This window comes from Columba livia, chromosome 2, assembly GCF_036013475.1.
Source record: "Columba livia isolate bColLiv1 breed racing homer chromosome 2, bColLiv1.pat.W.v2, whole genome shotgun sequence".
Classification (NCBI taxonomy): domain Eukaryota; kingdom Metazoa; phylum Chordata; class Aves; order Columbiformes; family Columbidae; genus Columba; species Columba livia.
In genome coordinates this window covers 147209005-147233440 of record NC_088603.1, presented here as the reverse complement: position 1 = coordinate 147233440, position 24436 = coordinate 147209005, and the positions used below count along the sequence as shown (strand labels likewise).

The 24436-nt window shown below is 41.8% G+C and overlaps 2 protein-coding genes and 1 long non-coding RNA gene across 3 annotated transcripts in view; 1 reads left to right on the top strand and 2 right to left on the bottom strand.

Moving 5' to 3' along the window:
• Positions 1-4742: 4742 nt before the first annotated feature.
• UTP23 (UTP23 small subunit processome component) lies at positions 4743-8561 on the bottom strand. Its single transcript, XM_005507262.3, has 3 exons — positions 8303-8561; positions 6123-6297; positions 4743-5239 (listed from the first exon to the last, which is right to left on the bottom strand). Exons 1-3 carry the CDS (start codon positions 8488-8490, stop codon positions 4856-4858), a joined length of 747 nt encoding a protein of 248 aa, XP_005507319.3. The 5' UTR covers positions 8491-8561; the 3' UTR covers positions 4743-4855.
• A 2186-nt stretch (positions 8562-10747) lies between these two features.
• Positions 10748-19075, bottom strand: LOC110362430 (uncharacterized). The gene is made up of 3 exons (XR_002419786.2): positions 17826-19075; positions 16641-17181; positions 10748-13839 (listed from the first exon to the last, which is right to left on the bottom strand). It is a non-coding gene; the product is annotated as an uncharacterized LOC110362430 (long non-coding RNA).
• EIF3H (eukaryotic translation initiation factor 3 subunit H) overlaps positions 19074-24436 on the top strand; it is an 86088-nt gene continuing 80725 nt past the window's right edge. The window contains exon 1 of the mRNA XM_065054294.1: positions 19074-19361. Within this exon, the coding sequence (XP_064910366.1) occupies positions 19242-19361 (120 nt within the window). The 5' untranslated portion in view covers positions 19074-19241. The remainder of the gene's footprint in view (positions 19362-24436) is intronic.

Genomic DNA, 24436 nt, shown 5'->3' with positions numbered 1-24436 from the left:
CCAGGAATTCTAGAAAACTGCTCTCTTAATTTTTTCTGAAAACCTGCCTGTCGAAACGGGTGCCAATTCACAGAGTGAAAAATGTCCTCAGTGTTTCTCCAGGACAGTCTGAAAGAGTAACTGCCCTGAAGAGTCGAATCAGTCATAGCATCTTTGGCCCCAGAGGAATGAACATGGCAAAAAGATCATCCTGGATCAACTAGAAGTCAAGACTGCAACAAGAAACTTTGAAGTCCCCTACTGAGTTCCTGGAAGGAGATTAGACTTAAAAAACTCCATACCATGCTTCGGGTCATGATTTCCACAGCCAGAAGAGTCTCAGTTTATCCCAGGCTATGGCTGTGAGTACCTTCCGGAGCAATTAACTACATGGATTCACCCTATCAATAATGGCATGAGTAACGTTGCTCCTGGATGTAATGTGTGCGTGCTGGGCAGCGATCCACCTGCAATGTCAGGCGAGCTCTACAGAAGAAGGATTTGGCTGCAAACCTGCCAGTGCTGCAAAGTGTTTGATATTGAAAAACCATGAATACAAGGAGTGTTTGGCATCGTGAGACCAACACTCTGCGGGATATCTCAGGCTACCAACGTGGGATCTGTGGGCGGGTTAGTCAGTCCCCTACTTTGGAAAGACAGAAACTGAGCCAGAAAGCACAGTGAAGTTTTCTTAAGGGAATCAGGAAGATTTTTTAAATTATTTGTTTATGGTTTATTATTCTGCTCCCTACTCTCCTTCACTGCTAAGCCATTTCTGGTTCACCTTTTGCTACGGACCAATTCTTCCCTCTAGTTAACACCCAGAACCCACCCCAAATATTTTTCTCTCTTCCTTGGTTTCTTTTAAATCCCAGTGACTAATCTGCTATCTCTTTCCTCCTCCTAGCTTTTGGCTCTGGGTTGTTTTTAATTGGACCCTTGCTAACAGCTTCGTTGTTTCCCTGTATCCGTACAGGGAGTGCAGCTGCATGCTCTCCCTCTCAACTGCAGAAGAAATCAGAAAATAAAGTAAATAAAGTCCCTCTGAGAGAGCGCAGCCTGTCTGTTCTCTAACAAGCTGAAGCAACTTTTGCAAAATGACTGCCTCCGTGGGCAGACAGCTGAGCTCCCCAAGACAAATTTGGGGCTCTGAGTGCACAGACATAATAATTACCAGACATACATCACAAGACCCTCTCGCAGCGTTAGTTAGGCCCTGCCTAAATCACAAGGTGCAGTCTCTGTCTCACTCCTGACTCTCTGGGTACTCAAACTTTTACTTTCTGTCATTCTCTCTCGGTACACTGCAATCTTTCTCCCTGAAATTGTAAATGATAACACCTGCTGAGGCTCTTATTTGTTCATTCGCCGTATCTCCGGCTGCTCCCTGTGTGAGATATTACGCCCACACAGAGGTATGAAATATACAGTAGCTGCTTGTGAAAGTTCTATATGAAACACGCAATGAGTATAAATAATGGTATTGTTCTGACGTTCTTCATCTTGGATCTGACAGAACATGTTCAAGAAACGCCAGGAACACTCTAATGCTGATGAAGAAGTCATTCCCACTGTATCAGTGTAGCTGAAAACAAATGAGCAGGACTGCCCTGGACATCCTATTTTCCTTTCACTACCAGAATGTATCTATTTTTCAAGTCATACCATATTCATATTTACTTTAATGATTCATAAACATCACAGGTTCCAGAAGCTTCTAATTAACTCATCTATTTAATGTTGTTAACAGATGCTCAGGGAGTGATTTATTGTACAATACCGGATCACACCAGTGTATAAATCCAGCCAATTCAATTGGCAGGCAGTCTGGGTAAATATCTTCTGCTGCTGGTGGATGAGATGCTGTCCTGAATTCAGCATTAATGCTCTGCAGACTGTGGCTGAAGCATTATTGTTTTCTTCTATTACTCTATACATGGAGCATACATTGTACGGTACAGCATGTGTTATTTCCCTCTTTTAAAAAAAGATTTAGTGAGGTACTGCATAGGACACAGAATATATATTTATCCTGTCTGAGAAAAAAAGGAAATCAATAGCCTTTTAATTTACCTCTGGCTTTCTGCAGTTTCAAAACCAAGACCAGTCTCTTCATAACGCTACAGCAAAACGATCCTAAACTTAATTAGACAAGTCACATCTGGAACCCCGTCTACACTAGAGACGTGGCCAGATCTCCAGACCATTTATTGATAAATAAGGGACTGGCCATCACAGCTTTGGGCAGCACACGGAGCTGAACACCTACAACAGCAGACGTGGCTCCTGGCATCACTGATTTCACTATACCATGCCAGCCTGGCAACTTTGGCCTGGCAGATTTATTTACTTGGAAACTAGGGCGTTTTTCTTTTATATACATATATTTCAAAATGGTAACACCACAGGGCCTGATTGCCTCTGCCTGTTACCTGGGCAGGAGCTCTCTTCCAAAACCGAGAGACAAGTTATTTCCCTCGCTGGAGGAGAGCTGCAGCTACGCTGCAGACAAATTTTACAGCTTTACTCTTAAGAGCTCACTGCCTTTTCTTTCCAGTTCTTCCCAATGGCAACACCATGACTCAGTTTGTGGTAACAAAATACTAAGGAAACACAAATAAATATTGTTTTAAATTCCTTAAGGTGGTTGCTACTAGAGGACTGTTAAAATATTCCTTTTCGCAGTAATTATGTTTCTGTCTATTGTCTTAAAAAAAAAAAAAGAGATATATTTAAGCTTTGTGTCTCAAGAGCACTGAAAGGGGCTATTTTAAATAATTTTCTGCTCTATTTTTGAAATATGTTTAGTAAAGTTACTGGGCTTTAACATATTTCCGACTCTGAATGAAATTTTGAAGATGAACCACCTGTCTGCTCCAAGCTTTACTTTTGGCAGTGCTTTCTGTGGGTGTGTTTGGGGAGGGGGCAGAAACACAAGCAATATTTAGGGGGAATGGGAAGAAAAACTACATTAACATGGCGCTGTGCCCAAGTAAGTGAAGGAGAAGGGAATAGGACAGCTTGAGAAAAGTGATATAAACAAATACGCTGAATTAAGAAGTTACTACATTTCTCTTCAGGACTCACTATTAGCAATCAATGTAGGAACAATACCACCGTGAGTGGGACTGTTTTAAATTTTTAATTAAAGCTTTGACCTGGAGCAGAGCACCCTTCCCTCTCACACTCAGTTCCCAAGGCACAAGTCGTCTCCCTGATGGCACCATGAAGGCTCAGCGCCCTCCCAGCAGCTCTGGTGCGAGCACTGGTGTCCACTGGGGGCTACAGCAGTGCTGCAAGCGCCAAGCACACCAACCTACCCCACCGGCAGATTCTAGGGAACAATTCCACAGTTTCCACTAAGACTGGCTAACTCCATCCCTCAAATAGTTTTCTCAAACTCTGTGAAACAATTCTCCTTATAGTTCAAAAAGCCAACAGAAAGCATCATACATTATAGCTGTGTATGTGCTCCAGATCTTTGAGAGCCTGTGCAGATAATGTCACTCACTTCTGCCTCCTAAAGCCACCAAACATGCAAGGTTCAGGAAATTACTACTAAAGAAAATCAGGTATTTGAGACATTTTTGGCAGCTCCCTCCTTCAACTCAGTTCTAGTCTGTTGATGACCTTGCAGAATAGTGACACAAGTCCCAACACCATCAGCTGGTGGTGTTTCAGAACTCCTCCCCATTAGGTGTTGGCCAGTGCTTTGATTTAGCATTTTCAGTCTGTGTTCTTCCTATTTAAAATGAAGAGTAAACTAGAGATAAATGGGACATACTAGAGATGCCATTACCATGACAGGAATATCAACACTATCACACACCTTTCAGGATCTTCTTAACAGATAACAATCATGAACAACAGACATATTGGTTCACTTGGACTTCACAGAGTTAACTTAGGCTGGAAGGGGCTTCTTGACAGCAGTCACTTTGCAACAGTTAACTTTTGTATTCAAACAATACAGGTATATAGGATACTCTGCTCTTTTAGGTCAGTTTCACATTCTGTAACAGCACAACTGTCAAAACTCATTTTAGTAGGAATAGCAACCTAGATCGAGGAAGAAGTCTAGAACTGTGTTCAGTTTTGGGCCCCTCACCACAGGAAAGACTTTGAGTTGCTGGATAGAGTTCAAAGAAGGGCAATGAAGTCTGGTGAGGAGTGGCTGAGAGAACGGGGGCTCTTTAGCCTGGAGAAAAGAAGGCTGAGGGGAGATCTTATCACTGTGTGCAACTACCTGAAAGGAGGTTGTAGAATGGTGGGTGTTAGTCTCTTCTCCCAAGTAGCAAGTGGTACGACGAGATGAAATGGCCTCAAGTTGCGCCAGGGGAGGTTTAGATTGGATATTAGGAAAAATTCTTCCCGAAATGGGTTGTCAGGCATTGGAACAGGCTGCCCAGGGAAGCGGTGGAGTCACCATCCCTGGAGATGTCTAAAAGATGTGTAGATGTGGTACTTAGGTACACGGTCTAGTGCCAGTGTTAGGCTAGCAGTTGGACTCAATAATTTTGAGGGTCTCTTCTGACCAAAATGATTCAATGATCCCACCAAAACCCATATGAAACCCAAGAAGCATTTCTAGAAACTTTGCTACTGATCATGTGAACTCTCTGGCAGGAATCAAGATGCTGCAGAGAATAACGAAACATGAGGGTTGCCAAATATTTTGTCATAAACTCAATTACTAAACAACAGAATAAATTATTAGGACAAAAACCTGCAAATATTGAGATGCAATAATAAGCAGCACCACCTCATAAAAATAAGTTTTAATATTAACAACTTGATTTCACATGACTGCCTATTAATCTTTCTTTTTGCAAAGTTCAAACAATGTTCGAGTCCTGCACTGTTTACAAAGATGGGTTTATTCTTCTTCATTCTGCACTGACTGCACAGCTTCTGCTTTAACCCTAATTCGCTTTCTTTTTCTTCTCTTCTTCTTTTCAGCAGAAGGCTCCTGACCCTCCTGTGTTTTCTTCTTTTTCTTCTTCAGACAGCTGAGAGGATTGGGGCCACCTGCCCTTTTACGTTTTCTTCTCTTTTCACCTTCTTGCTTCACTAGTCCTTCTTTTTCTTTAAGCTCAACAATACTTTGTTTTTGGTGCTCTGGAACAAGCTGATTCATCTGCAACTTTTGAACAAACGCCAGAGATTTAGGAGAAGGTTTGTCTAGCACCATAGTGTTCTGAATAATAAATAGGAGAGGAATGCCAGCCTTCTTTTTCACTTTGTTTGCTAAATCCTGGTCCTGCAAAATTAAATACTTTAGTCAATATTTTGGGATTAAATCTTATTTGCAATTCAAATGCACCTACTTTTAATACAAAACTATGAAGATAAATTATATTATGAAAAAGATAAGAAACTTAATCTAGCAGATATACGTGGCAGTGCCTATCAGAGCAATTTAAATTTCAATTTCTCTCCTTCTGATTAGCTGTACTTCTGATGGAAAATTTATTAATGCTTCCTTTTTCATGCATATATAATCATATATGCATTTTTTGCAGAAAAAGTCCCAGTGGATTGGCATGTAGTACACCACAAGAAGATATTTTTTTCCACAGCAAGTCATTTTAAACTCCTTGTATCTTACTAAAACACCTTTTACTGTAAACCATTTTATATATTGTGTATATAATTTACATGTACAGTGCCCAGAACAGACCTAAAAAACCACTGCCTTTTTTATTTGTACACAAGTCCTAACTTTTCTCTAGTTAAAACTTGTAAAATTTCTTAAAATTGAAGTTATATGGTCATTTAATACTTGATTTCACTTTTCAGACTACGTTGCAAAACAGTTAAGGGCAGGGGATGCACACACAAGCAATATGCAAATTAACAGTCATCAGTTGTTTTCTTACATGTCAATAGGTAGTATGTTTTCTACACTTTCTGCTAAACTAAGCAATATCCTGCTAGGGTCAAAGAACCTACTTGTTCAAGTAAGACAAAAGATTCTCTGCCTCATAATTAGCAAATATATTTAAGAATGAGTAAGGCTTTATGGGATTAATTCCCACAGCTATTTAAAATCTTATAATCGAGGTTTCTGTAGGTTACCTTACCCTTAGGTATCAAAGGATCACTTCAAATGAAATGGAGTTATGTCTCCCACAAGCATTTACCTGTGTAGCAATGAAGAAGTGATGAGGGTTGCCGTCTTCAATCATGGACAGTAAACAGACCGAACCACTCACAGGATCCTTGTGGTGGGAACAGTTTCGAACTTCGAATCTTTGGGCAATTAATTTTGCTCCATACAATGCTTTCCCCAATGATTCCAGCTCTTTTAGAACACATCTGAAAACCAAAAGCAACAGTGGTTTCTAAATGAAGAAATAACTACACATCTTTTACAATAGCAGAAGGCTGACGTGAGCTAATTAGGAATGAACAATGGCCAGCTGTTCAGGCTCCATGATTTGTAAATGGCGCCTAGTAATGTGAAAGCAGTAGCCCATCCCCAGGTAACCCTTGACTTCAGCAAGATTTCCTCTGTTCCAAACAAGATTAAACAGCGACAACACTGTTATATTAAATGGATTTAAAAACATTTTGTATCAGTGACAATATTAAGTTATTACACTTATGTTTGGACATCACCTAGTATATGAACTACTACGTCACAATTATTCGATTTAGCAGAAACTGATTAATTATAGCATTCAAGTTAAACCTCGTATTAGCATCCATTGTATTGCTTCAAACTTGCTATCAGAATCCAACCGATTCAAGCAAAAAAAGACAAAAGACTTCCAATATGACTAAAGATCTGGCAGTTTATGGCTTAACAACATTCCAGTTAAACAGCAAAACACAAACCTAAAATCCTCCTCTTAGCAGCACTTAGAGCAGATGTTCAGTACAGCCTATAAGGACGCTAGCTCTGATACTCAGAGGTGAACAGGAGATGAGACTTAACTTAGTTCCGCCACTGAGTCTTACTGTTAAATGCAGACAGTGGTAGGAACACATGGCCTTGAAATACCACTTCAAGGACTTGGCAGCATGGTGATTAACCAGAGGAAGTGAGCATGTCAAGAAATTTCTCTGGAATTTTTATTTATTTTACAATTATCTCCAAAATAACAAGATATTAAACAAACTATTTTTCTTTTCCAGAGATGAAAGTTTAGTGTTTGAGGACAGTCTTTGCACAGACTTGTGCCTGATCTTTTCGCAAGGACTCTCACAGTGAGCCAGCTCATTTCCTCAGGGAAGCTCTACTCGTGCCACTAAGGTGCTGCCTCACCAACCTGCCATTCTGACAGCAGGAAAAATGAGTCGGTGCAGCTGCATTAAATGAAAACAGGTCAAAAAGACCAATATTGCTGAAAGAAGGAAACAAGAAGTGACATTCAGACATGACTGGAATAGTTTGGACCAAAGCAATGCCTGAACCTTTCACAGGTAAAGTCATGACTCGGTACTTTCTCCTGTTTAGAAGTACAGGCCAGTTCTGCATGTTTTGCAATATGGCTCAGTGTTTAACTTCTGTAGCCCAGAGTATACTTGACCTGGATACTTTGCCTCCAAGATGGGCAGTTAGCTGTTCTGTCATTGCAGAAATCCAAGTGAGAGAGACTTTATCACGTGCAATATACAAAGTCAAGTTGAAAAAATGGCTATTTCAATGCAATTCAGATATTTGGTGTGCACACTTTACCTCCATGCTTCTGTCTAGCACATCCTTGTGCTCCTCCGAGAACAGCGACTTTGGAAACTATCCCTTACTGACAGGCTGAAACTCCAGATACGCAGTAATGCCCTCACTCCCTGATAAACCTGAGCTTGTCTATGTTCACAGCTCACCCAGAAGGCAGCAGGTGCAGGCACAGGCCCACCCAGCTGCCCCTCTCACACCAGGGCCGCCCCTCAACCCACCTCATCCCTCAACAGCTTCTGCCATCTCAGAAAAAGGCAGCTGGTATTGAAAGAAGCTCCTGTCCCCCACAGAACAGTCTGGGTTGGTAAGGACCTTCAAAGCTCATCTAGTCCAACCCCCTGCCATCTTCACCCAGATCAGATTGCTCAGAGCCCCGTTCAGCCTGGCCTGGGATGTCTCCAGGGATGGGGCATCTACCTCTGTGGGTAGTTGACTTTTGCAGGTTAACTACAGCCCACAGCGCTCCCTCCTCAACACATCTACCGCCCTCAGCCCCACAACCACACCACCACCGACCGACTCCACGGCGGCCGAGGGGACGCCGAGGCACCACGCGGCCGCCAGGCGCCTGCGCACTGCAGCCCCCTCCTCCCGCCCCGTCTCCTCGCGCATGCGCACTGCGGCTGCCGCCGGCCCTACCGGGTGGTGCAGAACTGCACGGCGCCGCCCAGGTACCCGGGCAGCTGCTCGCGGATCTGGATCTTGTTGCGCAGCGCGGCCTGGCAGAAGGTGCCGTCCAGCAGCACCTGGAAGGGCTCGCGGAAGTGGAAGTTGTGCTTATAGAAGCCCATGATCTTCTTGGCATGCTTCTGCCGCGTCACCTTCATGGCGCCGCCGCCCGCCCGGAACGCCGGTTCCCCCGGAAGCTGCGCCGGGCCCGGCCGCCGCGGCGGGGCGGGGCGGGGCTTGCCGCGAGCCACGCCCCCGGAGGCCTGAGGGGCGGGGCCGGTGCAGCGGCCCGGTCGGGGTGGGCGCTCTGCGCCCGGCTGTGCTGCTCTGCCTGGGGACACCGCCCGGCCCCGGGTGCCCGGGTGGCCAAGAAGGCCACCAGCATCCTGGCTTGTGTTAGGAGTAGTGCGGCCATCGGGACTAGGGAAACGGTTGTCCTGCTGCACGCGTCGCTGGTGAGGCTGCACCTCCAATCCTGTGTTCAGTTTTGGGCCCCTCACCACAGGAAAGATACTGAGGTGTTGGAGAGTGCAGAGAAGGGCAACAAAGCTGGTGAGGGGTCTGGAGCACAAGTCTGATGAGGAGCAGCTGAGGGAGCTGGGGCTGTTCAGCCTGGAGAAAAGAAGGCTGAGGGGAGACCTTATCACTGTCTACAACTGCCTGAAAGGAGGTTGTAGCGTCAGGGCGGTTGGTCTCTTCTGAGTAACAAGCAATAGGACGAGAGGAAATGGCCTCAAGTTGTGCCAGGGGAGGTTTCTTCACCAAAAGGGTTGTCAAGAATTGGAACAGGCTGCACAGGGAAGTGGTTGAACCACCATCCCTGCAGGTATTCAAAAGAGGCATAGCTGAGTTTCTTGGGGACGTGGTTTAGTGCCAGTGTCAGGTTAATGGTTGGGCACAATGATCTTGAGGGTCTTTTCTAGCCCGAATGATGCTGTGATCCCTCGGCCAGGCGGGCATGCACTGTGGCGGGGGCGAGCGGTGCGTCGGGGGTCACCAGGAGCGGACTGTGCTGCCTGCCCCGCATGGGGCAGCCCGGGCTCCCACTTGCCATCGGACACTTCACACCCGTTCATGACCCTGGGTTTTGTGGTGCTGTGCTGGCTCCTGCCATTTGCTGAGGTCAGAAATACACTACAGGTATCTTTTCCTTAACTCAGTATAATGGTTAAATTACAATTACTGTCTCTGACGCTTCATTGTCAGTATTGTTTATCATCCATCAACATGTTTTCCTCAGGAAGGCTTATTCAATGCCTGATTTTATTGTTTGCCTGTATTAGGTACATCAACTTAAGCTCTACGTGCACAAAGTTCAACACAAAGTTGAAAAATAATATATTCTACATTTTACTCCTACTTATTTTTCCCCCATGGCAAACAGAAAATCTAATTTCACTGTAGTCTGGTGAAATAGCTGTCATTCAGAAAGCTGAATTTCACAAACACCTCCCTCTTCATCAGAAAACCTGAGCACACCAGACATCTGGCAGTTAAGAAACTGAACTTAATGCCTGTATTTTAGGCAGGCAAAGGGATGTGGTATCTTAACACCATCAAAATGGTAATTGGAGACATCTGTCTCGCTGTGCAGGTGCAACGACACACATCTTTCTGCCAGGGACAACAGTATTGCAAGCAAAATTTGCAGCGACCTGCCTGTGAGCTCATTGTAATCAGTCAGACTGCTCTAAGGGCATTTAAGCAAATACCCACCTGTCATATTGGTCTTTTTGCTACCAAATAGACATGGGAAACATCTGCTTCAAAGCAGGTTAGCTAGTGGTAAAAGAAACCGAATAATAATGTATTTAATTACTATTCTAGAAATTGAAATGTTTAAATGGGAAGATATTTTAAAGTGGCTACAGGATGAAAAGTGGGAAGAACAGGTGACTATTTTCCATGGGATATGACTGTGCTGTCGACAGTATATTTCTGTCATTAAGTAAATCCTTCTTTCCAGCTGTCTTCAGGGCACAGTTGTGTGTGCTCATGAGTGTCATGCACATATAAAGATACATGCTTTATTCCATGAGCTAAGTGATATGTTGAATTCATTGGTCTTTATTAAACCTCAGTCCTGTGGCCAATGTGTTCTAATACTGGCGTGGTGTCTCAGTTCCCCTAACTTCATACTTTCATTATTTAAAAAATTAGACAAAACCACTCAGCAAGACTCCAAAGTAAAACCTTATTAGATTTTTTTTTTTCAAAATTAACTGCCCAAAGACAGATAGTTATTAAGAACACTTTGCCAGCACATCTCACAGTGGACTTGTCAGCTAAAACGTGGAATCTGCAATGGTAAGAGCTGCTATTACAGAACAGAGATAGAAAGGAGAAAAAAGTAAATGAGAGCTTGAACTAGCCACCATTTTTAACTAAATGCAAAGTAAGATATAATCCAGAGTAGGGTGTTAAATGCCATTGTGATGAGATATTCCTTTGCTTTTCGTTTGTAATGCAGTTGGTCTGGTAAAATCTGTTTGGCAGGCTGGCTAGCAGGCAAAACAGCAGCACAGACTACTTGCAGTACCATTCTGGAAAATACACTTAACTTCTATGCAGTTCTTTTCAACGTTTCTTTTTAATAAATTTTAAATGTTACAAGTAATGTCTGTAAGAATAGTATAGCAGTGTAGAGAATTTTTTCAACATTTTCTTTGATGTTTTGCTAGTATTTTACATATAATAAAATTCATAATTTTCCTTTTAAGTTCAATTATTTTGCTATTCCCATGATCAATCTGTAGAGTGTTTGTTGATGCTGTTGTTGTTTTTCTTTTTAAATAAGTTTAAGAATCTTATGGGAGCTGCTGAATCCAGTGGTCCCCGGGACTGGGGGGTTGCTGCTCTTGGCTGCTGAAGTCCATCCATGTACATGCTTTAGACCTCAGAGGGGTTTTAGGCTCGCATGTGTCCTGGACAAGCATATGCACAGACGCACACAGCGGACATATGTAATGTAAGTGTAGACAGTTAAGTGAACCACTGCCTGCTCATGCATGAACCCCCCTCCTCCCATTTCTTACATGTCCCCCTTAGATCCATCTAATCCTTCCTTTCCCTGCCTTGGGCCAATTCTGTGAACATCCCGTAGTAAGTTTTGTACAATCCCAAAGGCCACTGCTGTTATCCCATTAAAAGTTTTGCACAGTCTGATACACCCACTCAAAAATGTTGTAAAACTCATGATAATCATGTTTCCTCCATCGTAGCAGGGACCAAACTCAGGTTGATTGTCTTCAGGGTGGCTTCCTCAGTAGCTCCTTTAATGACCCGAAGAGTTCTGCTCTTCACTGTTGTCTTTGTTACCACCTGCTCCTTTGGCAAATTTTACGTGTCTGTGTGTGTTCAATATATCACTTTCCTTCTTATTTCTTGTTTCTTTTATATAGAATAATCCTTAACCAGATGAGTTAATTAGCCAAATGCTCTTACATTCCACATAGGCCTACAGAAACTGTCGCACAGTAAAGCTTGTCATAAAGCTCAGAGGAAGATCCCTTTTTGAAATTACTTACTATTATATTTTTAATTAAGAAGTTTCATCAGTTATCTGGCTGCATCACTAAAAGACTTTGAGTTTGGTTTTAAGTGACTGTTTTATCGACGAACTAACACCACTCACAGGATCAGTAGATTGCCCACCAGCAGTATCGCTGTGGAAACGAACCTGAGGAGGAGAGCGGAAGGTGTTGAAGCACTAACTCTGTTAATATGACTTGGTTTTCCAAAGACAGAAAGCAGAATTTGAAATGAGCAATTTATTTTTCTGAAACACAAGTTCCTGATCGCTGCTGGACAGGATACTGGTCTAGGGTACAGTTCTGATCTACCAAAACAGTTCCTGTGACTTTATTAATAATGTTAATGTCCTGTGAGTAAATATACAGTATTTATGAAAATAAGCTATCACAATGAAGGAGACCTTCTGTATATCCAAAGTAAGTTAATACAGAACTTACCAAATCTGAGCAATGACAGGCACCTTAGGAACCTCGCTCTACTCACTCTGCTGCCCACAAAACTTGCTTCAGCAGAGTATCAGCTTTTTGAGACGAGACATCTCTTGGCAAGTTCAGCTGCTTTTAAGATACTAGGTAAAGCAGCAACAGAACTAAATAACAGAAAATTGCTGTGACATGTGGATTACTTGAAGCAAAAACTGTTCTTTATCAAAAGAGCTTTGATGTTGGCTTAATAATGATTTTCCTTAATAGCTGGGACTTGGCAAATGCTTGTAGCTTGGTGAGAAAAAAATCTCAGCTCCTGATTCTCCCAAACTTGTCCTCTGTCAGACCTTTTTAATCTATGTTGCTCCTGAGCAAATGTTGTGCTCTGTGGTTATCTGCAATAAGTCTTAGCACCAGACATGTTTATATATAAAAACTGAACTGATTTACAAAATTTAAAAGGGCAGGGTTTGAAATTACCAGGTTTGGAAAGAAAACTCTAATTAATAAACACAGGACAGTAAAACATTATTGGAGAGTGTATGAAAATACTTTCCTGGGTGTATTTTAGAATTTTTCTGAAGTATGTATAGGCCACAGAATAAGATTCACCAGCATTTAATATGTTAAGTTAAATTTGTCAGGATGTTTATTATTAATTGCTGGCTTCTCCTTTCATTGCTTTGGTGCTGGTTTTGAGCTTTTGAATTTTAGCCTTCATCATTTTTTACAGAATATATTTTTCTGTTACCTCATTGGAATGCAGCATCTGAATTTATAACAAACATGGCTGTGGCAAACCTTGTTTGTTCCTTATGGATTGGCACAAACTCAGAGGATGAGAATTTTGTATATGGTAAAGCTTTCTGCACCTTTCTGGCTCTACTAGTACCAGCCTCCTTAGCTAGAAAATTATTTCAGGTTTAAATACCATAACTGCTCATTGCAGTATATCCCACATTAACTGTCTTTTAAATTCCATATAATAAAAAGCACACATTTTATGTAGAAGTTAGGATATTTAGTTTCACTACATACTAGTGACTTCCATAGTAAGAAACAGAATACAATGGATCAATACAGGCTTTTAAGTGGCTGTTTGCAGGCAACTGTAGCTTTCTTAGTAGAGCTGAAAGAAATTATGGGACTGAAACCAGTGAGATTCTTGACAGCTTCTCAAATGTCATAGCAGCTTTTCTCTTTTTATGACCTTGAGCTAAATTCACACAAATGCTGAACAAAATCAGATCTTATCTAACTTGACTAAATCATTTATCTTTCTGAATAGATACACATCACTGATAGACATCCTTTAGTTCATGCAGCATTTTTGGTTGATGCAGCTATGTAAGATAGACTTGTTAAACAGCTGGTTTTGTGCTGCTGGAAGGACAGACAAGGGCATCCTTTGGAGCTGTTTTCCAACAGGCAGATATCTTGCCAAAGAGTGATGGTGTGATAGCTGATGTTCCAGGTGGATCGAGGGGAAGAATGGAGTGAAGCTTTCCAGCTTGTCTCCCGTTGTGCCTTTTCCTCCTTTTAGCATTTCTGATAGAAAGTAAATATATCAGGTGCGTTTTAGTTCATTTAATCAACTACATAGTTTTACTTTGGAGATTACAGGAAGGTGGAAGACATAAAATATTTTGGATTTTTTGGCATGTTTGCTTCCACTTCTTTCCTCATTTCTTGCTCTCCTTAGAGAAGGTTGCTACCTTCCACATGTGATAGCTTGCATGTCATCAACAATTAGAAGGTCCATTAATCGATTATGAAGATAAGGCAGAACAAATTGACATTGGAAGAGAAATTACATGGGAAACCTATTTCAGACAAGAAATTGACTTTATGGCCAAAATTTTGATTTGCGCAAGAGAATTCAGTTCAGTTGCCTGAGAACCTGTACATATCTTTTCACCCTTACATTGATTTCAGGGAGAAATCAGTAACTAGGAACCTTTACATTGTGGTAATAAATGATATATACTCTCTATGCTTACATAATTTCCTAACTTGATACTATAGCAAGAGTCTGTCTCTCCTCAGAAACATATAATAATTTTGTGCAAATAACTTCTCTTTGTTTTACAGGCCAAAATTAGCACTTTAAATATCTCAGTCTTTTTTATAATTTTTCATTAGGTAATTTTACTGTTAATTCCTATGTCATTTTTTGTTCCTCTTAGTTGTATGCTAAAGGTTTTGAGGTGCTATAGTAAATGATCCATTAATAATAAAAAATATGTCTAAACTCCTGGAATGTAAAAACAGTAGATAAGAATAAAAGGTAATTGAAAACATTTATTGGAAAATAATTATGGAAAAAAGCAGAGAAAAAGCTGAGCGGTGAAACTCTCCCCCTCCCCCTGCTTTCCCAATAAAAGAGCTTATATTTTTAAAATGTTTCCTTAATGTGCAGAAATACCTTACTATGGTGGTGTCCATGATAGCTGCTCCATTTTTTTACAGTAATGCTTTCACATTTCGTCAAGCAAACGCTGAAAGGTTGCCTGTCTAAGAGCATGGCTGAAACCACACCTGGCCTCTGAAAACTCTGTTCTCACAGAAAAGAAATTGGATTTTCTTAGCTCACATTCTGGTCCCATAGTTCCTTTATGGCATTCACTGTTTGTCCCTGGGGGTTTCTATTCTGTTGCAGCTCCCACCTTTACAATTTCTATATCATTCCTGCACCTTATTACATTCCATTTCATGTTTCAGGTAAAAAATCCAATAAACCAAATTTCTTCTCTTTGATTCTCTTGAAGAAAATTAGAAAAAAAATGTGGAATGAACTTCAGTATCAGCACCAATAACATCTGAAATCACAATTAGCCTCATGACAAATACTAGTAATTAAAAATTCTTTGGCACAAAATGCCCATGCAGTTACGCAGCCTGATCTTTAGTTTTCACACTGAGCTCCTCTGTGGAAAGCAGTAAGCACTGTATAAATACCTGACAGTTCAGAAGATTATCATCTATCAGTGAAACAGAATCTTGTAGATGCTGTAGAAACAAGAATGCAAGGTGCCTGGCTTCAGTGCCTTGCATCTGGTGAAGTGATCAGCAATATCTGAACAGAGCGGGTGTAGAACACTACCTTATTTATCAGGGAGAACCTTCTTAACAAGGGTTGATAGGCCAGGGGCAGTTTAATTTCCTTTAGATGTAAGATGCTGCAGTCAGCAGAACAGAAATGGCTGAAAACCCTGAATTATGCTGGGTTTATACACAGTTCTGCTTCCTGAAGCTGCAGTCAGCACTTGTGTTGCCTGCACAAGGCAGGCAGTGCTACTGGGTGTTACTGGAGTTGAAGGAAGGAAGAGTAATGCATGCACTGGGTGAAACTACATCTAGTGGAGAGACCCGAAGGTTCCTGATACATCTTCTTCTGACCTCTTTTTTTTTTTTTTTTTTTGAAACAAAGGAAACAAAAGAATGAGCATCAAAGAGATCTTGTCTGTTTCATGGCTTCTAAAATTCCACTCCCAAATGTTCTTGCCTTCCTCCCATTTTCTCCCTATCCGGTGGGAGAGGCAAGTGAACGGGTGGGTGGGTGTTTGGCAGTTGTCTGGGGTCAACCCACCGCAGACACACCTGACACAGAGGGACCTTCTCATCAGGAGGATTTTCACCCTCCCTGTGAGATATGGAAGTGGTATGTGAGAGGCTGCTACCAAAAGGCATGATGTGAATTACAGAGGGAGTTCAAAAGGAGCAAAGAGCCCCTGCCGTACGTAGAATTACCTGGAATAAGCTTTGTACTAGAACGCAGGGATTAAGTAGGGCCTTATACTCACTACAGTTCTACTAAATACAAGGCTTACTTTACAAAGAAAAGATGTTAGATACTTCCTTCATTTTTAAGCAGTGCACCTGCCTGCTAAGGCAGAGTAGGTTTGTTACCTATCATGGCACACTGAAAAAGATCAGTGATATATTCCTAGGGAGATGTGCCAAGTGCTTGTGTGTCTGAGGTTTCTGCGAGAAATCTGGGCTTTTCTGAACTTGAAACTTCTGTGCGGTTGCAAGATACTACAAGGTAATTTTGAGTCTATGTTAGGTGAATCCACCAAGTTTTGGAGATGATTTTACTGGAAACAATTTCTTTTTGTAGGTAATTAATGTTGTTTTAGGCAATTGTAGTTATTAGTGCAACTTTGTATTTGGGGTGCTGTTGTGTCTCAGTGCAAGTACAGACTGCTCTATGTGTATCCAAAGTGATTCTTCCCTATTCCTCTATACTGTGCGATAATGAAATTAAAGTCTTCATTATGCTTAGAAATATTTGGAATTGCTGAGGGGGTAGGGAGGAAAAACACACAATTCAGACATGACCCACTTACCAGGTGGTAACAAGTCATTGCAGGTTAGCCCGTCTCCGGTAACTTTTCATGTGCGTGGTCTCAGCCTCCAGCACTCACAAATGCGATTCAAGTTGGTTTATTTAGCCCTTAAGGTAAAGTCAGTCTGACAATTTGGAAGGGATTACATCTTTGAACCCTTAATCAGATAATTTCCACTTAGCAACACTACTTCTGCTCATAGCACTGGTAGGCTGAAGCAGCGCTGTAGAGATAAACAACACATCTGAATTCTGCCAAGGTTTTTTACTTAAGCAGGACTGGGGAATAAAAGGGTTTTCTTTGGTTGCAGCTGTCTTTTGATTTAGAATATCGTTTAAAAATGATTAATGGAGTTTGTGCACTACTTGAATTTTCTGAAATATTTTGTGATGGAAGTCTTCTGTTTTGTGGTTTTCCTGAGTAGCCTGGGCAATGTTACTAGATTTTTTCAGTCTGACATCCTCTTTATGGCCTCCTTTTCAATAATTCAGTATTTCAATGGTGACATTTTCTATGGCCTCTTGCCTGGATCTGGTGAGTTCTGTAAAGTAGAAAGATGATATTTATGTTTCATTTTTCATGTTAATCATAAGTAACCAAATTGACTGAATTATTCTGGCAGTGCATTAAGTAATGTGAACCCTATGCCAGTCCCTCAAATAAGGTTATTTTGGATGCCCACAGCAACTTCTTTGAATATGCTGATGTTCTGTGCTATAGCTACTTTTTGTTTCTTTCTTTCTTTTATTTTTTTCTTTTCTTTTTCAATTACATTTAGTTTCTATTCAAAAACTGATAGGCAGGCATAACGTGTCACATTTGTCTTATCCCAGGAGTTTTGATTCTCTTTCACATCCCTAAGAATTGGCCAGTGGTAAAGCACTGTGCATTTACTGACAGAAGGCATGTTTTTTTCTGTTTAAATACCTTTCACCAACACCTTTGAAGTAGCCCACAGATCTCCAGCAGTCCATGGAGCTGAAAACCACTGTATTACCATAATCCTGTTTCTTAATCTTAGTTTTCTTTAATTAAAGCTGTTTGATCATATTTGCAAAGTTAAACTAGATATGCATGTGTACATAACAGCAAAGTGAAATATTAATATTGACTCAGGCAACTTTGTTGTCTAGAAAATCTTCAAAAGGCAATACTAGTGGAAGTGAGATGTTCAGTCATGGAAACCTGCGAAGGGTAGGATGCAGATTTGCAGCTCCTGTGCGATGGTTGAGCTCGTTTGCCACGGCATCCTGCCTTGAAACTCTGGCTCATTGTTGCATCAGCCTCGCTGCAAACCTGTCTTCTAGAACAACTCCCTAATCCTGCTGCATACACACCCTTCAGTCTCTTTGGGGCACGTTTGAACTCAGCGATGCTGCAATTGTGAATTTCCCCTTCCACCTCCATTTAACAGTTTTTTCCCCAATGGAACATGTAAAGTGCAGTTCATCTTACCCAACTTTAGACATCTATTGCAAGCTGTTCTTAGCTAAGCTGGGTATCCAGGTTTCTTGTTGGTCGGTGCAGATCTAGTCAGCGAAATCAGTGCCATTTAGGATACGATTTGCATGGTGGTCATCATTATTGTACTCAATTCTTTGCTTGAATTTGTGCCAGCCCCAATGCAGGCAGCTGGTGGGGAATATCCTAAGTGATGTTAAAGCCATCTGTAGGCACAGACAATGCTGGATGTGTGTCAGCGGGAAAATGCAGATACATCGGCACTGGTTGGTATGTTCTCCTCCCCTAGTTAGAAATTATTGTCAACTACATTGTTGAAAAGGTAGATTTTTATGAGGCATAGTGCCTGGACAGCTTCGTGGTGTTTGGTATGCCTGCCTCTCAGAGCCCATTTCATTTTTCAGAAGAATGTGTAGGGTTTGAAATACTTTAAAAAACAAATGAGAGCAGAAAGTCAAAAACAACAGTTAACTTTCAATACAACACTTAAACCTTTTCCCGGGAACATCATCAGTAGCTGATAGTTCAGCGTTTTGTTTGTATCTGATGATAAGATTTTGTATCCCCTCTCAGTGCTCCGGTCACAGAATCACAGAACAGCTCGGGTTGGACCTTCAAAGGTCACCAGTGCAGCCCCTGCACGGACGGCTCCTTGTTCACGCTCAAGACAGACCATGTTCACTCCACACCCCTCTCCTTTGCTAAAGCTAAAATCTAAACCTTTCAATTATCTGATCTCTTGTATCTCGTATCAGCTCGTATCAGCTCGTATCAGCTGGTTTATGAGGTGTAAAGCTCCGCTGAGCGGGGCAGCCCTTGGTCCCGCCGGGATCCGGGGTTCCCGGGCTCACACACGGCTCGCCAGACGCCCCCACCATGTGGGGAGGAGAGGCCGGGCCTGCTCAGCGCCTCTCCCGTCCCAGGTCGGGGGCGCTGTGGCGGTCTCCGCCGCCTGGCACAAAGCACCGGGCTCCGCCCGCCGAGTCGGTGTCGAGGCCGAGCGGGGTCCGACCCACCCGTGAGGAGCCGCCGCGGGGGCACCGCGCATGCGCTTCTCGCCGAGTTTCCGCCCGGAGCCCTTTCCCTGCGTCTCCACTTCCGGTGTTTTATTTTTCCCTTTCCGGCCGGTGCGAGGGAAAGATGGCGTCGCGCAAGGAAGGCTCCGGGGCTGCTGGCAGCGGCTTCGGCGCCTCCAAAGGCAAAGGCAAGGCCGCCGCCACGGGGGACTCGGCCGTCAAGCAAGTGCAGATCGACGGGCTGGTGAGCGGAGGGGCCGGGGCCGCCTCTGGCGGAGGGGCGGGCCGGACGGGGCGGCCGCGTGGAGCCGCCGGCGGGGCCGGTCCCGGTCCCGGTCCTGTGTGCGGGCGGTGCCGCGGCCGGGCCGGTGCCCGACCAGGGGACAGTGTCCGAACCGACAGGCAGGAGCGGTGCCGTCCTCGGCCCGAGCTCCCCACCCCGCGGACGGGCTCCCCGTCGGCCCATCCCGGGAGAGGGTCGTGGCTCTCAGCCGCTGTCAGCGCACGGATTAGTTGCTTTTAAATATTCCCGTTTCCTTCACTCCCGCTGCCCTGCTGCTCGGGTTTTCTGTTCCCATAGCTCAAACTATTGAAAACTGCACAGGTGTAAGAGGTGGTGAGCACGGTGGGGTTTTCCTTCATATGTTTTGCTTTTTATCTTCTCTGTTAGGACTGTGAACGCCTACAATTTTTTATTAATAAAGAAATCGACGGATTGAAGAGGTTTAGCAGAAAATGAAGCCACCCTAATAGGGATGATCCATGCTGACCTTAAGTGAAATAGCGTCTACTAAAGTGGGTTCTGGGCTTTGCTGCTGGATACACAAGTCTTATGAGGGCTGGTTGATGGAGCTGGGGCTGTTCAGCCTGGAGAAAAGAAGGCTGAGGGGAGACCTTATCACTGTCTGCAACTACCTGAAAGGAGGTTGGAGCAAGGAGGGGGTTGGTAGCTTCTCCCAAGTAACAAATGATATGATAAGAGGAAATGGCCTCAAGTTGTACCAGGGGAGGTTTATATTGGATATTAGGAAAAAATTATTCACAGAAAGGGCTGTCAAGCATTGGGACAGGCAGCCCAGGGAAGTGGTGAAGTCACCATCCCTGGAGGTGTTTAAAATGCGCATAGACAAGGTTCTTAGGGACATGGTTCAGTGCTAGAATTAGGTTATTTTTGGACTAAATGATCCTGAAGGGTCTCTTCCAACCAAAATGATTCTATGGTTCTATGCATTTGAGTCAGTTCATGTCTCATACAATTGATACCACTCACAATGACACAGAGTGAGGAAAAATAGTTATTTAAGCTTCTTAAGGACAGAATCATTGTTACTTCTTGTCTTTCCCAGCTGTCACTGGAACACTGTACAGCTGAACCGTGAAGGAGTCAGTGTACTGGTATTGAGAAGGAAGATCATAATTCTGGGGCAAGCTTTGAAGCCTACTCGGTGTTTATTAGTGATAGTCTCCAGTCATTATCCTGGAGTTACACAGTATAGTAAATGTTTGGGAAGAGAAAGTGTACCTTATTTGTCTGTAGTGGTCCTTATGAAAGAGTCTATTTGAATTCATTAGTGGATTTTTGCAGTATTCTGTTCAGCTGTCTGCATATCTGTGCCTTTGGTGCACATCGCGTTTTCAAAGAGTGGTGAAAACTGACCAGTTTTGAAATGGAGCCCTAAAAATATAGGAGCTGACAGCAAACTGCTGCTGTTGCAAGCAGGCTAGAGCCAAATGAACAGTGGTATGCATGTGGCTTTTTATTAGCAAGTTTGAGGAAACAACGAAAAAGGGAATAGTTAAGAGCAGGATACAGTTTGACGCCTTTAATTAAATTTCTGTGGGTGTAAAACCTGTTTTATCAGCTTTGGACTTAGTAACAACTGTTAAGTTGGATTCCTTTTGTTCTTACTTCAATGAAGGAAAGAGAGCAGATGTTTCAAAACTGTTCCCTACCAGATGTGTAATCTGCTTTGTGAACTACTATTCATTCAGATCAACTGTGAGTGGCTCTGATGGGCTGCTTCTGACCGTCCAACAAGTACCTGTGAATTCTTCTTGCTTTATGCTTTTTTTTTTTTCTGCTTGTGTATTCTTCTGGTACAGCACAGTGGTGCCTCTTGCATGGAGTCTGTATGGAGGAAGGTAACTTACTGAAAACAGTAGAAAGCTTTCACCTTTCCACCTACTGAAGGTATCTGCCAATGGATCTTACGCAAAGTGTTCTCAGGACAGCCAGTGTGGTTCACAAACTTCCATGACAACTGTGGTGAAATGTTTGCATAAATTTGCTTGCTTTGTGAATGAAGTGGCTCCCACTGCAAGTCCTTAGACTGTCTTACTGAAATTCGGCTAAAACATTCTAATATCTTGCTGATTTGAATGTCTCATCCGTGCTCTCACAAAGTAACAAGACTTCATCAGTCAACTTGATGATGACCAGGGTGATCATGTGCCAGTATTGGGGATGAGTTTTGGTGGGTGTCAGGGCAGTTAGCGATCTCGTTCTCTTCACTGGTGCCTCATCTCTTGGCAGTAGCATAAGCAATCCTTTCAAATGGGACTGCTTTGAAAGCAAAGGCCTGCGATGTATGTTGCTTTTAGGTCTGTGTGTGCAAAATAGAAGATGCATCAGTCTTCTGTATATGTGAGAATGTGAACATACTTTTAGAAAGCTTGTTATTTCAGAGAAACAGTAAAATAAAGTATTAGTAATGAAGAGAAGTTCTAAAGGTCAGTATGTTAGCTTAAAACATATTACATAATTCTGCAGCAGTACCTGCTTTTCTGGCCTTTTAAATTTGGTATAACTATAGAGCATCCTGTAGTTAACATCTATTAATCTTATTCTATATTTTGTTACACAATGGTCTAATTTGGATTTAGATCAAGTACAATTTTATTTCAGGTGACACAGTAGTAAAATAAAAAGCACTGCCATGGCAAGAGTAAAAGCTAGCTTTTGGTTATGAATGAAACCCCAACTAATAAGATAGGCTAAATTCACATAACTTTAAAAAATGTTAGTACTGTTGAGTATTCTACAAAAAAAAAAATAGCATCAAAATTTAAGAAGATTGAGGAGAACTGTAGATATTTGATAACTTGATTGATGTACCTGAATGCTTGTTTATAAAATGCCTCTGAAATGGAATGTGAACGTAGATTTCCAGCGATGAAATTGAATGTGAACGTAGATTTCCAGCCTTCACAGTTTGACAAGAAAGAGAGGAATACAAAAGTCTATACCTTTTTCTGTTAGCTTTTCTACAAGACAATTAAGGTATCAGTCGTCAAATGATACGTACGGCTATCTACTGTGTCAGCATCATTACGTGATTCCAAGTATTTTATTCTATTCTTGATAGCTTGAGCGTGGTTTTATTTTCTGAATAATTTTTGAGAGATCTGTAGCAGACAGATTATCAGTATATACAGTTACATGGGCAGTTTCAAATTAAGAATGTCTTTTGTAAAGTAAAATAAGCAGAAGTGGTTGGTATCTTTCATCCAGCTCAAGAATACAAGGAACAACTGCAATATCAAAGAAAATTGACTCTATCCAGTTACTTTCACAACACAGAAAGAGACACTTCTTGCACATGGATTCAGAGCCACTGATGTTGAGGAGATTTGTTAAATAAGGCATCTTTGAGGTGCTCCCTTCTTGGAAATGCTCATCTTCTGGATTATTGAACTGTGTGGGTATTGCAGTTTAGACTGTGATGAATAGAAATAGAAGATTTCTGTTATTCCATTTAAGACAATGTTGTGATCTGCTTTGAGTTTGTTTAATAATAAAGATGAGTAGTGGCAGCCTGTGATTGTTCTACATATCACTGTTTTGCTCATCCCTAGTGAGTAGGGATATGTACTGTATATAAGACTTTGTACCACTAAGGGATAACAGGCTTTTAGTTGCATATTATGGAAAGTCCCAATATGTCACTGGTTTATGCCATCATAAGGTGTGCTCATCCAGCTTGTGTTGGTTCAGCTAAAAAAGTATCCCATGTGTTTAAGCTTTTATGTTGAGCTTTTGTTGATATAGCACTGTGACAGAAAAACTATATGTGAATAAATCTACAGTGAAAGCAGTTTCCAGTGTAGGTGATCTAGTCTTTCTAAGAAATTAGAAATTGCAGGGTAAAAAAAATAATCCTCCAGAAACTCATATTTATAATGTGCTTTTTCTTTCAGATGAGATGTAAGTTTTCGAGTATTTGTTTTTGGCCATCCTGATGAAAAGATCAGCAGATGAGTGCAATATATCATATTTTGTTGTCTTTGCTTCCTGTTGTAGAAATTCGAATGGAGATTCCATTGTGTTCTCTCCACTCAAGTAGCCCAAAGAAAACTTCTCTTCACAGTAGTGGTGATCACATGCATAGGATATTTGTTTTTATTTTTTATTTGCCCCTGTAGAGCTGTGGGTGAGAAGCCTTTTCATATTTCTGCTCTTTTTGAGAGATTAGCACTGAATCCAATCACTCAAATGTATGATGGTTATGACTACAAGGAGCTTCATGAAGAGTCTCACATGCCTTCTGGAGTTCTTAGAAACAGTAATTGTAAATTTTATAGTGAGTGTCCATCTGTGATAAGCACAGAAGAACAAATTATGATTTTAATATAAGAAAAGAAAAAAGAATGAATGGATCTTTGCAGCTTGATTTGCAGTATATTTTTGGACCTAATTAGAGCTCATACCTTCTTAAAGCTATTTGTCCATTTGGAGAACTGTAAGCTTTTTTATCTTGTGCACTTTGCTTTCTGAAGGCATTTTTAGAGCTTAGTCTTCAAATAGTCTCTTTACTCAGCTATCTGCTTGCACAGGGTTCTCTTGTAGTAAGTTTAGTTTCTTAGATTTAGTAAAACCACCAACAACTTCGGAAGTACAAGTGGAAGAACATATATATGCACGGAAATCCTCTAAGTTTTCCTTCTATAGGAAACTAGACTAATAATTCTACTGACTTAGTGTCTTATTGGAATGTGCGTTACTGATGTGGTCACCTCCAACTGTTGTCACATTTTAAGAGAAGTACAGGGTTAAGATCACTCTATGATCATCTTTTGCTGCTTGCGAATGTAAATTTAAAGAGCATTGAGACCTATGAAGACTAAAAATTACTTCGGTTTATTAGTAGTTCTGGAGCTTCTGCTGACTCTCACCTACCAGCTGCATTCCCAGTTGACTGCAACTGTATGTGAGTGGAAAAGTTGTGATTGTGACCAGACATCAAGGAATCTCTTGCAGATAATGAAATTTTGTCTCTGTTCACTTATTCATTGAAAGGAAGGACATATAACATAGGCTTT